Source organism: Oryctolagus cuniculus, chromosome 2 (assembly GCF_964237555.1).
Source record: "Oryctolagus cuniculus chromosome 2, mOryCun1.1, whole genome shotgun sequence".
Lineage (NCBI taxonomy): Eukaryota > Metazoa > Chordata > Mammalia > Lagomorpha > Leporidae > Oryctolagus > Oryctolagus cuniculus.
The window spans coordinates 152,325,124-152,338,796 of NC_091433.1; the positions used below are offsets into that span (position 1 = coordinate 152,325,124).

The 13,673-nt window shown below is 43.6% G+C and overlaps 1 protein-coding gene across 44 annotated transcripts in view; it reads left to right on the plus strand.

The window, feature by feature from the left end:
- The window catches only part of NRXN1 (neurexin 1), a 1,231,187-nt gene that overhangs the window by 605,789 nt on the left and 611,725 nt on the right, over nt 1-13,673 (plus strand). For all 44 annotated transcript variants that reach the window (XM_070069132.1, XM_070069131.1, XM_070069134.1 and 41 more), the window contains one exon: nt 323-513. In XM_070069132.1, coding sequence (XP_069925233.1) covers nt 323-513 — 191 coding nt within the window. The remainder of the gene's footprint in view (nt 1-322; nt 514-13,673) is intronic.

Genomic DNA, 13,673 nt, shown 5'->3' on the forward strand with positions numbered 1-13,673 from the left:
AAAAATAAGAATTCCAGATGGGAGGGAAAAGCAGGTGCAACAAGAATGAGAAAAATTGCCATTTTCAGTGTGATTGGCCAAGGATGAATAATAGTAATAATAATAATAATAATAATAATAATAATAATAATAGAAACAGTGAAAGACTTTCCCTTCCACTGAAACGGAACACAGTTTCTTACCTTCTTATGAACTAAGCGGCCATGAAGCTCACTCTTATGACTTCTAGTGAGTATGGGCCCATCTGAAGAATAAAATATCTCCATTTGTGATGTATTGTTTGACTCCATCAACAATTTTCACCTCTTTTTTTCTCTTCCAGGTACTTACATTATGTGTTTGACTTGGGAAATGGTGCTAACCTCATCAAAGGGAGCTCAAATAAACCACTCAATGACAATCAGTGGCACAATGTGATGATATCCAGGGACACCAGCAATCTCCACACTGTAAAGATTGATACGAAAATCACAACACAGATCACTGCGGGAGCCAGGAATTTAGACCTCAAGAGTAAGTGCTTGCTAAAGCAGAGGGACAAGCCACGTCCCACACAGTCTTCACTGACTTAGAACATCCTTTGCTTAGGGATGTTAGTGTCCCTCTTGCAAAGGCTGACCAGAATTTCATTTCTGGTGTGTAATTAATAATACAACACATAAGCCTCTGTTCCTCCTTAATGTGGCAGGAACTATGTATTTTTCATAGCAGCTTAAAAAATGCAGCACCTAAGAATGCATGCATGATTAAAATTTGAAGAGGAAAGAAAGCATATTCTTGGTGTAGACATTATAAAGAAAAGCAGGCATTTGCAAATCTCTTTGGTTCCATCAGAATGCAGTTGATTGGCATAACGGTAACTAGATACATAGGGAGCTTCTTCCAGAGCTTACTTGTTTTCCTCGTTTGATAAGGTTTCTCAGATACTGACAGATCCTCTGACCAACAGGGCTCTGAGGCTGTCTTCAGCAGTGAATTCCCAATGCCACTTCCCTATACACACATATCTTGGAATGCTTCTTTCACCAGCTGCCAGGAATATCTTAGCAGATGTTTTCTTGCCTTATTGATACTTAGTTTCTCAAAGCAAGACATACTGCTTTGAAAACATGTCAATAATAAGGGCAAGACAACGGAAGTCTCTATTTAAATGAGCTTTTGTGATTTGCTAAGAATGTACCCATGTATCCCTTCTTGTTTTACCACTACCACAAGTACTGGAGATGGTATTGGCACGCTATTCCAAATGTAGGTCTGAGGTTGGAGTGACGAGCCTAGGGATAGAACAATGGTTACAGTGGAGAGAAACAAAAAATCCTGGCACACCCCCTCCACTGCACGTTCTGCTCTGTCCTGATGTGTTGCAAAGCTCTGCAGACACTGCAAGCATATTTTTGCTTGGAAAGAGTGGTTCATTTATATTGATGGGATCTTTCCCTTTGATTCAAAAGGTAAATCCGCAGGGGAGGTAGGGAACTGTAAAGAGAAAATTCAACAGAACTCTTTCTAGAGAAATATGCTCGTTTTGAATAAGGTGAAAGAAAGAAAAAGAATTCACTTTCTGTAGTGGCAGAATATATTTACAATGCTCAACCTTTGTTTGTCCAACATGGAAAATGTGTAATGGCTGTCTCCCTTCTTTCACAGTGGGCCTCTTGTTAACTTCAAAGAGATCCTGTTTGTGCCCACAAATCTAATGGCTTGGCTCAAAAAATAAAATGAAATTCAAAGGAAATGCTGTTTAACAAGCCAAACCTCTTTCTCTTTTTGCTCTGAATGAAGAGAGTGGAATGTATTTCTGTCCCTATTTCAAGGGTGTCTCTGTTTTGCACAGCAGGCGCTGGTGGTAATTGTCAGGGGAATGGGAGTGACTGTGAAATTCAGTGTGCTGGCCAGGACAACCAAGGCAAAATGATGCCCTGTTTGTGTAGGGGAGATCTCGGGAAACGTGAGTGAATCTCACTAGGATCTGTGGATACCACAGCAGGGACTAGAGAAGCGGTGCATGTTTGCTTGGAATGTGTGACGCGCACACTGAGGATGCAAATCCCTCGGGTAGTGAATCTGAACATGTAGGGCACTGTCTCCTGAGAAGGAAGCATTTGCTTATTTCTCATGCAAAATAGAAGTGAGTGACAAGATAGACTTCAGTAGAAGTCTTTATGATGCAAGTGGGGTAGAAGCACACAGATCTGATTTTATTGACATGTGGGTGTTTATGTTCCAGTGTGAACATAAGAAAAGCTTTTCCCATGGTATAAAAGGAACTATGACCTATATTACAATAATGCACTGTGTAATAGTGGGACGCTAAATATTGAATTTTGACTCAGCATACTCATGTTTTTCGAAATGGACAATTTACATTTTGGAGGTGAATTTCCTGATTGAACAAAGGCATTCTTACAGTGGGAAATCCCCTTAAAGCCAGTGAAAGTCCTCAGTGTCTGCAGACTCATCAGACTGTGCCAAACAGTGAGAGCAAGTTCCTAAATGTAGTTCAAGGCTACCGTTTCCAAGTGGGTGTGGGATCCACTGGGACAGCAAACCCTGAGGAGCCTGCTTGTGATGAATGCCATCCACTAGAGGGCGCATGAGTGATAAGTGTGGTTGTGCAGCAGCTCCTAACTGTGTTAGTACCTGTGGCTTTGGGTGTTGGCAGAATGATGTGTATTTTTTGTGCTCTGACTCTGTACTGAGAGTGCAAAGCAGAGTGGGGAAGAGGACAAGGGGTTTCCTCCCGTGAAAAGCTTCGAAGGAGAAGATCGGCGTGGGGAAGCTCATACAGTACAGAAGGGGACAGGATGCCATCGACTCACACCGGGGACACTGGAACTAGTCTGCAAGTGCCCTGGAGGCTTTGTGAGGGAAGACTGAAGGATGAGGAAGAACAGCTAGGCAAACTTCGCTTTCCTACCTGGAGGTCCGCTGGGACTTATGGGGACTTAGGCACCCAGGAGAATTCCTGTGATTCCTTCTGTAGGCTCTGTGAATTGAAAGCAATGTATTCGGTTGCTGTAGCTTTTTGTTTTGAGTTTTTTTTTTTTTTTTTTTTTTTTTTTTTTTTTTTTTTTTGGCTTTCTGCTAACAAATGATTGAATCACTCTGACTGCAGGAAAAGTAAAATTAGATCTTTGTTGGTCAATGTTTTAGCTTCATGTTTGTTTTAAAAACTATATCCTTAAATAATTTAAATTATCAGCTGGATTCTACACCCTGCTTAAAGTCCCTGAAGCTACATTTGTTTGATCTTTCTCAAAGTGGGGTCAACCAATATAATTACATCAGAATCATGTGGTGGTATTCATGAAATTAAGATTTTCAGATAACATCTCAGACCAGTTGAGGCTATAATCATTTGAGAAGCGCACGCAGGGAACAACAGTTGTCAATATTTTTATAAACCATTCATGGATCTAGATTACATGCGTTAAAAAACAGTCTTGAAATGATGCAACATCTACATGGAGGCAAAATTATTTATTTTCAGTTATTTTCTGTATAAGGTCTGGTTTTGTTTTTACTTTGGATTTTTTCTTTCGTTTTACTAGCCTGATGTCACTTTTATTGGTGGATTCAGAATTTTTGCGTTTGATTTGTTGTGTTACTATACCTTAAAGATCCACTAGAGGGCAGCATAATGCCACAAACCATATTGTGTGGGACTCCGAAGGGAGGGGGGAGACCTCAACCTGCTCCATTTGCACTGGAAAGCAAAATTTCTTTGTTTTCAGATATCTGAAATTCCACACTTAACCTTCATGCTTTTGCCTCTGCCTCTGTTTCATTTTATAGATAGCACCTGAGTGTAGAAATTTTAAAGTTAGAGACCATGTATTCCATTCCCCACTTAGACTGGAAGTGGTCAGAATTGGGCAGGAGTCTAATGATGCTTCTCCCGGAAGAAGGATTCTATGCAGGTGACCTTGCTCAGATTATCTTTCCTGCCACTGCTGGGTGCTTTGGGGGTTGTCTGTCTCTCCCTGCTGATACAATGTTGCTTTCATCTTTATTTCCCAGCTGCTTGTGTCTTATTCCCTCTGGCTGTTATGTACAAGCTGCAACATGCAATTAAAGGAGCAGCATCCGTTTGCTCTCTGAGATGATTCCCTAACCCTGCTCTGTATTCATTTGAGAACTTTTGAGTCCTTCCCCCTTTAGAAAGAGGAAGGTTTGTTGTCTTCTCTTGTTCCTATATTCGTCTAATTTGTATGTTTGTGGAAAAGAGATACTATTTCTTGAGTCCTTAGTAAATGCTAAATAGATTTAAATGAGGTTATTGTATTTAATCTTGCAATTACCTGGGGATCTCAATTGAGGTCTGTCTTGCTCATTCATTAATCTAGTTCAAGAACAAAGAATCAAAGGAAGGATTGTTTTTACATTCCCTTTCTCCAGAAGAACCTTCTTTGAAATATTAACCCAAGTTTATCAACAAATTGAGGCTAAATAATTTTCTTGACAGGCTGGGGAAAATAAGATTCCTATGTGCCCTGGGTAGAGTGCCCTCAGGTGGCCACTTCGCAAAATTACATAACAGCAGATATAATTAAGGGCCACATCTAGGTCAGCCTTTAATTGTCTTGTCTTCCTCAGTTATTCACTCTCTCAACCCCCAAATTCCTTGTCCTGTAGGGCTTTGAGCTCTTGTGCTATTTTATGAGCCTGTCCCTTCCCTTCTTATCATCTCCCTGCAGCCTAACCCTCTGTGTATCCCTCCTGAAAGCTCACCTTAAAAGCAACTACCAGCTATTGTAGAGGCTCTGATCAGAAACGTCTCAACTAGGCCTTTCCTTTCCAAGGTACCTCCATCTCTAAGCAAATACTGGAAGACAAAGCGAATCTGGATCTTTTCTCTTTGATCTCAGACCAGTCGCTCAGTTGTCTACCCACTCCAGTCCTAAATGTAGGGCACAGCCCCTCTGTGTTCAGCCCTTCATGTTGCTCTTTGAAAAGTCCTTGCTGAGGTAATTCAGTGAGCCACTTTCTGTTCTAAAGTCCTGGTCCAGTTCAGACGTGCCTGGCTTGTCTGTTCAGCCCGTGTGACATTGATAGTCTGTGTGCTTTGCCCAGATCAGTTGCTCTAACAGGAAATGTTACAAAAAGCACCCCAGCCTTTGAGCAAGAAGTGACATTGATGAAGGAAGGAGGGTCCTGGGGTCCTGTTGTTAAGCTGTTTTCGTTGCAAGTTTTTTTGTTTGTAAGGGAAAGTGATTTACTAATATGACTTTGGTTTGTGGGATATTTTAAGGATCCATTAGGAAGTAAGAGAGACAAGAAATGCAGAGGGCACCCAGAGGATGAGAACTCTGTTCTCACGGCCATGCTGGGATCTCAAGTGGGGCCTCTCAGCTCTTCCCTTGATGACACTCACCCACTGCTACCTGCCCCACTGTCCACCGTGGCAGCTGCCCAGAGACCGTTTCCCTGCTGGGCTTGCTGGCGCCACTGCTGGATACTGCTCAGCTCCTGTATATGGCCTCTGTCTAGCTCTGGTTCCTGTGTGTGTTTCTGATTCTGGCTGCTCTCCTCTGCTGCTCATTGTCAAATGCCCTCAAAGACAGGAGGGAGGACAGGGAGTAGACCCGCTGCCCTCCACCCTAGAACAGAACAGCATGAACTTTGGGGGCCTCGCCTGGCTCACTGTTTAGACCAACTAGCTATAAAGTGGATTTTCAGGGCATAAAGGGTGGAGGCTACAAGCTGGAGGGCTGCTGCTTCCCAGAAGGGAGCCTGATAATTCACTCCTTCAGAAGGACCTTGGATAGCAGCCACAGGGGGAGAGCCACAGGAGAGTGGCATTCACAGACACTTTAGAATGATTCCTTTGGCTTCAGTGCAGACCACTCTGGAGACGATCACTAAGGCAGAGAACAAGGACAGTAAGGCTCTGAACATGTAAAAGTAAGACTTGACATTTTTGTGACTTCTTTTCTCACGCAAAAAATGCAGAGCAGTCACTTGAAAGACAATTAGAGACAGGAAACTATTGTTTCTCTTCTGATGTCTCCATTGAATTCCCCCTGGCTTTGCAGAAATCAGAAGCATTCTATTCTCTTTACTATAAAGCCTCTGTCAGTTTGGTTTTGATCCCACTGTCACCTCCCCCTCTCTTCAGTATGATGTCATTCCCTTCCTGTGCACAATTGTCTGGAGCATGCTCTCTACATGTGGCTTGGAAGGTCTTCCCTCAGCTTCGCTATGACCCTGGAACCAACTTGCACTATTGCAGTAGAGTTTAACTTTATTCCCTGCCACAATTCATAATTTTTTTTTAAATTCCTTTATCTGTTGTACTTGTTTTGGACTCTCCTGCAGTAGACATAGTTATTCTGTATTTAGTTTTTAACATTTCCTTCTTCTTTGTTTGAGATTTGTCTTCCTGTCAGTAGGATCCTAGGTGATCTGGATGTAATCTGGTCTGACATAGCTTTTTCAGGTGAGAGAAATGTGCTCAGGACAGATGGATCTGTGTGGCCATACAACTAGTGTTCCAGATCTAGGCTTCTCATTCCCAGTTCCACACTTTTTACAGTAGACCAGGAAAACCATTTTTATTGCTCTTTCAACCTACTGGACTGCCACTGACAGGCTGGGGAAAACACTGAAAAATCTGAACCCTTCTATGGGCTCATTGGAGAAGACATGGGTATAGGCTGCCAAGGGGTAGGATGGAGACCAAACTTTTTGCTTCTGCTGCAGCTTTAGACACCCCAGTCCTTCCAACTTGCAGGTGCTTAAAGTTCTGGCACTAGTTTCTATGCACCTAAGACACTACAGTGAGCTCTGACAGTCATGGGTTTTGACTTGCATACATGGAACAGCTGTGAGATCAGGCATGGGAGAGAGAGCTTTCTCCCATTGCTAAATGGCTGCTTGAAAGCTGAACCTAGTGGTTAAATGCTGTTCAAGACAAGGCACTAGTTTGCCTTGATCATTGGGTTGTGATTAGACAACGTGAGATCTTAAGGGTGTTGCCATTTATGACATGAGGAAGGAATAAAGTGCCCAAAAGGGCTAGAGCTGAGTTCTTAATCTCCAGTTGACTAGAGATGGGCCCTTGCTGCTGGTGCTTGGACAAAGAATGCCAGGAGTGAAGCAGCACTGTTTGAGTCTGAGCTTCTTGGTCACAGGGAAAATAGGTTTGGAAATATCCATCACTCAAGAAGGAGTCACATCTGCGGAACTGGCATGGCTCACATGCTCCCTCTTTTGCCTGAAGGAAGAACTAAAAAAAAAGTCTTTGGGTTATGAAAAGCATAAACTAGATCAGCCTAACGAAAGAGGAAAAAAAAGCGGGGTCGGGGGGACAGAACAGGTTATAGTGTTCAAGGAACCCAAGGGAAAGAAAAGAGAAAGCTTACGGCTGAGCTTCTTGAGTGCAGGACTGAGGAAGCCGTCAGTGGCAAGGCAGTAGTCCTGTGGCTCATTCTCTGCTTTGGTTTTGAAGCTGCCTTCCATGGCTTCCCAATGAGCACTCTCTGATTCTTCCCTCTTCTGCATGTTGCCTCTTTCTGCTTGCAAAGCATTGGTAAATGTGGCCTCCCCTGACCTGACATCCCAACCCCTGACCAACTTAAAATGCCAACAGAGATTCCTTTGAATTAGGAGTCCTAGTGCCAGGTTCCTGGGAAAGTAGATTTAATTGAGACACATGTCTTCCCTGTGACCAACATGGGGAAATAAGAGAGAGGGTCACACAGTACATGCAAGAGTTCATGGATTTGTTTCAAGAAATATTTGGATAGGCTACTTGGGCTGTAAGTGGAGCTACCAAAGGGGCCAAAAATGTGATGTTTAACCCGGTGTACAAAAATTAAGGAGTATAAATTTCCTTAGTTTGGAGCAGGGGCTTGGGATAAGACCTAAAATCATCAAGATGGTAGGAAACAGGGCACTGTGTGGCTCTGAAACATAAAATGATGAAACTCGTAAGCGCTTGAGTGACCAGCAATTATTTGTGGGTGGATAAAGCAACTGTATTGATGTGGAGTCAAACAGAAATGACACCTAGGATACAAAAGCTGGAAGCAGCAGTCAGAGGCTCCCAAAAATTAGCAGGAAACACAGCGGGAAGGAGGACAGTAGGTTTTTGCCTTTTATGGAATTATGAGGATTCACACTAGGCTACTATAGACTTAGAGAGGACAGAGGGATGCCAACTGAAATCTAGGTAATGCTACAATTGTTTACTATAATTCCCATAAGACAGCTGTCTCATTTTGTGAGGGTTCACTCGAGATGCAGCTGCAGCTGTCCTTCAGCATGACTTAGAAGAAAACTAGCTTCTGCCCCTGATCCTGCACAATTCCTCTTGAGCCGTGGGTCAAAATTGGAATAGACTAGAACATTGGGTGGGCTTAGTGCAAAGTCACCTCTACTGCCACAGAGGTGCTGCAAAGCCTGTTTCTGCTAGGCTTACTCATGTAGGAAAGCACATTTTTAATGGCACACACTTTGCCTTGCTATTTTCGTACACGTGGGGATGCTTCCAAGGCTACTTCGGAACTGCATTAGGTCAAGCAGACTTTCCCGTTCACAACCACAGTAATGTGGTTTTCTGGTTTGTTTGTTTTTTTTTTTTTTTTTTTTAAAGAGGTGCATTCTTGGCCATTGCAATTAATTCTTGTGGTTTTCTTTTCTTAAAGGTAATACAAAAATCAATATGGCATTATAATTAAGGATGTGGACTTCAGAGTCAGATAGACTTGTATGAATAGCATCTGTACCATTTCTTTTCTGTGCGTCTTTAGTAGAGTTCCATCACTATGATGTTTTTCATCAGCTACCCTTTACCCTTTACATCTTAACATTAGGTAAGAAATTTGCAGGCATTTCCATCTTTTGTTTTCATGACAAACTGATGAGGTCACTGCACTCAGCCCCATGTTCTAGGGGATGAAACTAAGGTGAGGATTAGGGAAGTTAAACATCATACTGGAACAGGAATGGTAGTAATTTAAAATGGTAATGATTTTTTTAAGAACTTCCATAAGCTCCTTATATCCCTTGCACTGTTAAAATATTTACACAGAGGATTTTGTTCAATTCCTACCGTGATACACAAGATTAGCGAATGTAAACTTTGATGCTCAAGGGCTTATAAGTATGGGTAAGAGGGGCTGGCACCGTGGCGCAGTAGGTTAATCCTCTGCCTGCAGTGCCAGCATCCCATATGGGTGCCAGTTCTAGTCCTGGCTGCTCCTCTTCTGATCCCTCTCTGTTGTGGCCTGGGAAAGCAGTGAAAGATGGCCCAAGTCCTTGGGTCTCTGCACCTTCGTAGGAGAACAGGAAGAAGCTCCTGGCTCCTGGCTTCGGATATGTGCAGCTCCAGCAATTGTGGTCATTTGGGGAGTCAACCAATAGAAAGAAGACCTTTCTCTCTGTCTTACACTCTGTCTGTAACTCTACCTCTCAAATAAATAAATACAATCTTAAAAAAAAGTATGGGTAAGAAGTATACCTGGATGTATCTGGTGCCCGTGAGTTTCAGGCCAATCCCACAACTGTTCAGGCACAAGAAAGCCCAGCTGACATTCCCAGGTCTCTTTCTTTCTTTTTTTCTTTCTTCTTCTTTTTTTAAAATTTATTTATTTATTTATTTATTTTTGACAGGCAGAGTAGACAGAGAGAGAGACAGACAGAGAGAAAGGTCTTCCTTTTGCTGTTGGTTCACCCTCCAATGGCTGCCGTGGCCAGTGCACTGCGGCCAGCGCACCACGCTGATCCGATGGCAGGAGCCAGGTACTTATCTGGTCTCCCATGGGGTGCAGGGCCCAAGGACTTGGGCCATCCTCCACTGCACTCCCTGGCCACAGCAGAGAGCTGGCCTGGAAGAGGGGCAACTGGGACAGAATCTGGCGCCCCGACCGGGACTAGAACCTGATGTGCCGGTGCTGCAAGGCGGAGGATTAGCCTAGTGAGCCGCGGCGCTGGCCCTTTCTTCTTCTTCTTTTTTTTTTTTAACAGGCAGAGTTAGACAGTGAGAGAGAGAGAGAGACAGAGAGAAAGGTCTTCCTTCCGTTGGTTCACCCCACAAATGGCTGCTACAGCCAGTGCGCTGCACTGATTCAAAGCCAGGAGCCAGGTGCTTTCTCCTGGTCTCCCATGTGGGTGCAGGGCCCAAGCACTTGGGCCATCCTCCACTGCCTTACCGGGCCACAGCAGAGAGTTGGACTGGAAGAGGAGCAACCGGGACAGAATCCGTTGCCCCAACTGGACTAGAACCCAGGGTGCCGGCTCCGCAGGCGGAGGATTAGCCTAGTGAGCTGTGGCGCCAGCCCCAGATCTTTTAAATGCTGCTTTATTTGATGTTACTAGCATTCCTAGTCTGTCTGTGGGAGATTCCCTCCTCCCTCTCCCACCCTCATTCCCCTCCTACCAACCCCACCATCCCAACACAGTCTACTCTGAGCACCCACTACTGGCTTTCCCTTGGAGTTCAAAGATTCCAGACACTATATGATCTGTACTAATTATTAATTCTACAACACAGCAGATCTTTTCTTTTATAAAGTTAACATCTATGGTACTCTCTCTTGTTGAGATTCTTGACACACTTATTTGCACTTCACTTGGTACTTAAATTTGAACCAATCACAGCAATAAACTAGTAGCAAAGTGGTGTCTTTACAAGAGAATGGGACTGTTGGCATGGTTCTGCCTTTTGTTTTCTGTTCAGAGACATAATAATTTACTTTCATGATTGTCCTATCATCATAATTATTATCGATACTGTCATTTATTGAGCACCTGTATGTCAGAAGCCATGTTAAAGTTTTATATGAAAAAGCATTGCATTAAATAAACATGACATATGTAATCAATCCACCATACTATTTTTTACTTTAAGACGTACTAAGTTGAGGTATTTGTACGATATACAAACTTAGAGGAAATGTTTGTACTCACTTTTGAGATGATTCTGGGGGCCTGTGCCGTGGTGTAGTGGGTTAAACTGCTGTCTGCAGTGCTAGCATGGCACCAGTTGGAGTCCCAACTGGCCCACTTTTGATCCAGCTCCCTAATAATGCGCTGGGAACACAGTGGAAGTTGGCCCAAGTCCTTGGGCCCCTGCACCCATGTGGGAGACCCAGATGAAGCTCCTGGCTCCTGGCTCCTGGCTCCTGGCTACTAAAGCTATTTGCGGAGTGAACCTCTCTCTCTTTCTCTCTCTTCACATTTGCTTCGACCTCTCCTCTGTAACTCTGTAACTTTTTTTTAAAGATGATTCTGTAGTTATTTTCCATCATTAACCGTATTTGTTGAAAGTCAGTATCGAGGCTGCAGTGTGCTTTGGCTGGTCACTGCCAGTAGGAGATGGGGCGGGTTTGACTTCTGTACCTTCCTTCAGTTTTCTCACAGTTGTTGACTTGGGGAATCATCTGACATCAGTCTCTGGGTCTGGGAGCTCCCTCAGGCCCACACCTCACCTCTTGGTGCTTTTCTGGGCTTGTCCGAGGCTCCTCGGCTGGCCCTTCTAACCCCACCCCATGGAGTGCACATCCTGCTGGACTTTCTCTCATGCACATGGGGCCCACTGGTGCTTGTGAGAAATTTCCATGCATCATTTGCCCTCACAGCCCATTTTAGTGCTGTTGTTTCTATTCTGCTACCTTGAGGTGTTTAAAGCTTTCTCAGCCTATCAGCACCGGTTCTGCATCCACCCGCTGCACCAAACTCAAAGCCAGTTCTCCAGCAGATCTCTGGGGCTAGAATGAAGTCTCCCTTAGGGGTCCATTGTGCAAACTCCCTACACAGTAAGAACTAGTTCATAAAATATGCTCAGACCTTTAGTTATTATCATTAACACATTCTTGGTGAAGCTAAGGGGTTGAAGGGCTGCAGAACTAGTATTTTGCCTTTTGCATCTAGATATCCATTTCTTACATTGTCAGACACTTACTGTGCTAGCACTTCTATCAGAATTTTAATTTTGATACTCTCATCATATGATCTCTTAATCTTTACATATAGTCTCTTTTTTTTTTTTTTTGACAGGCAGAGTGGACAGTGAGAGAGAGAGACAGAGAGAAAGGTCTTCCTTTGCCGTTGGTTCACCCTCCAATGGCCGCCGCGGCCGGCGCGCTGCGGCCGGCGCACCGCGCTGATCCGATGGCAGGAGCCAGGAGCCAGGTGCTTCTCCTGGTCTCCCATGGGGTGCAGGGCCCAAGCACCTGGGCCATCCTCCACTGCACTCCCTGGCCACAGCAGAGGGCTGGCCTGGAAGAGGGGCAACCGGGACAGAATCCGGCGCCCCGACCGGGACTAGAACCCGGTGTGCCGGCGCCGCTAGGCGGAGGATTAGCCTATTGAGCCGCGGCGCCGGCTTACATATAGTCTCTTAATCTCTTAGATGAATGATCTATGAGGGAAGTTCAAAACGTTTGTGGAAATGGGAATAAAAATGATGTTTATTTTGTTTGAAAATTTTTGAATTTTTTATTCATAATATTTTTCCATTTTCCATAGACATTTTGGAGACCCCTCACATTAGGACCCTTACTCAAAGGTTAATTCTATGCTTACACATGAAGTAGAAATAGAATTTGAAGCCCTACTGATAGTATTTAAATACTATTTCTACACTTCCCAGTGTACTTACAGGGATATCTTCTGGATAGCTAGAGTGAAACATGATACTTGTTTTTAATCTTGGAGTGAAATGTCACATAATAAAATGAAACCTTCCTCTTATGTATAAAACTTAAATATTCAAACTGCTACTTTGCTACTCTGTTGTGTAACACTGAAAGCTTTAGGGCAGAGGAGCCAGCTACACTTACTTTTCCTTTGCGTTACTATGTCGGGCACAGAACCTCTATTAGTTCTATCTTCTCAGGCCTTGAAAGTTAGGTGATAGGTAATTGGGCTATCAAGCAATTATTAATGGATACACACAGGCTATTGGATAGCATAGTCAATTGTTAAACCCATCCAGTTTCTTAGCCTTGGAATATAAGATGTGCCCTTGAGGAAGGCTCTTTGCTCTAGAGTATTTGCATTTTCCCTCACCAACAGTTCACATGTTGGGGCAGGCGTTTGGCACAGTGCCACATCCTATACCCTAGTGCCTCGTTTGACTCATGGCTCCTCCTCTTCCCATCCAGGTCCCTGCTAATGCAGACCTTGGGAGGCAGCAGGTGTTGGCTCAAGTATTGTTTTTTTTTTTTTTTTAATTTATTTAAGGTATATACACTTCACGCATTTCATAAATACAGATTTAGGAACATAGTGATTTTTCCTACTCTCTCCTACCTTTCCACCTGCACTCCCATCCTTCTTCTTCCTCCCTCTCCTACTCCCATTCTTATTTTTTACTAATATCTGCTTTATACTTCATATACATAAGATTAGCCCTACACTAAGTAAAGAGTTCAATAAATAGTATGAGAAAAAAATAACAAAACTGTTCCTCAACAGTTGAGACAAGGGCTGTTCAAAGTCATCGCATCTCAGAGTGTCAATTTCACTTCTATAGACTACCTTTTAGGTATCGTGTTAGTTGCCATGGATCAAGGAGAACATATGGTATTTGTCTTTTTGGGATTGTGATCCTTGCCAACCATGTGGGAGACCAAGATTGGGTTCCAGGTTCCTGGTGTTGCCCTGACCCAGATCTAGGTGTTAGGGGTACCTTGGAAGTGTACCAGAAGAGGGAAGAGTTTTCATCC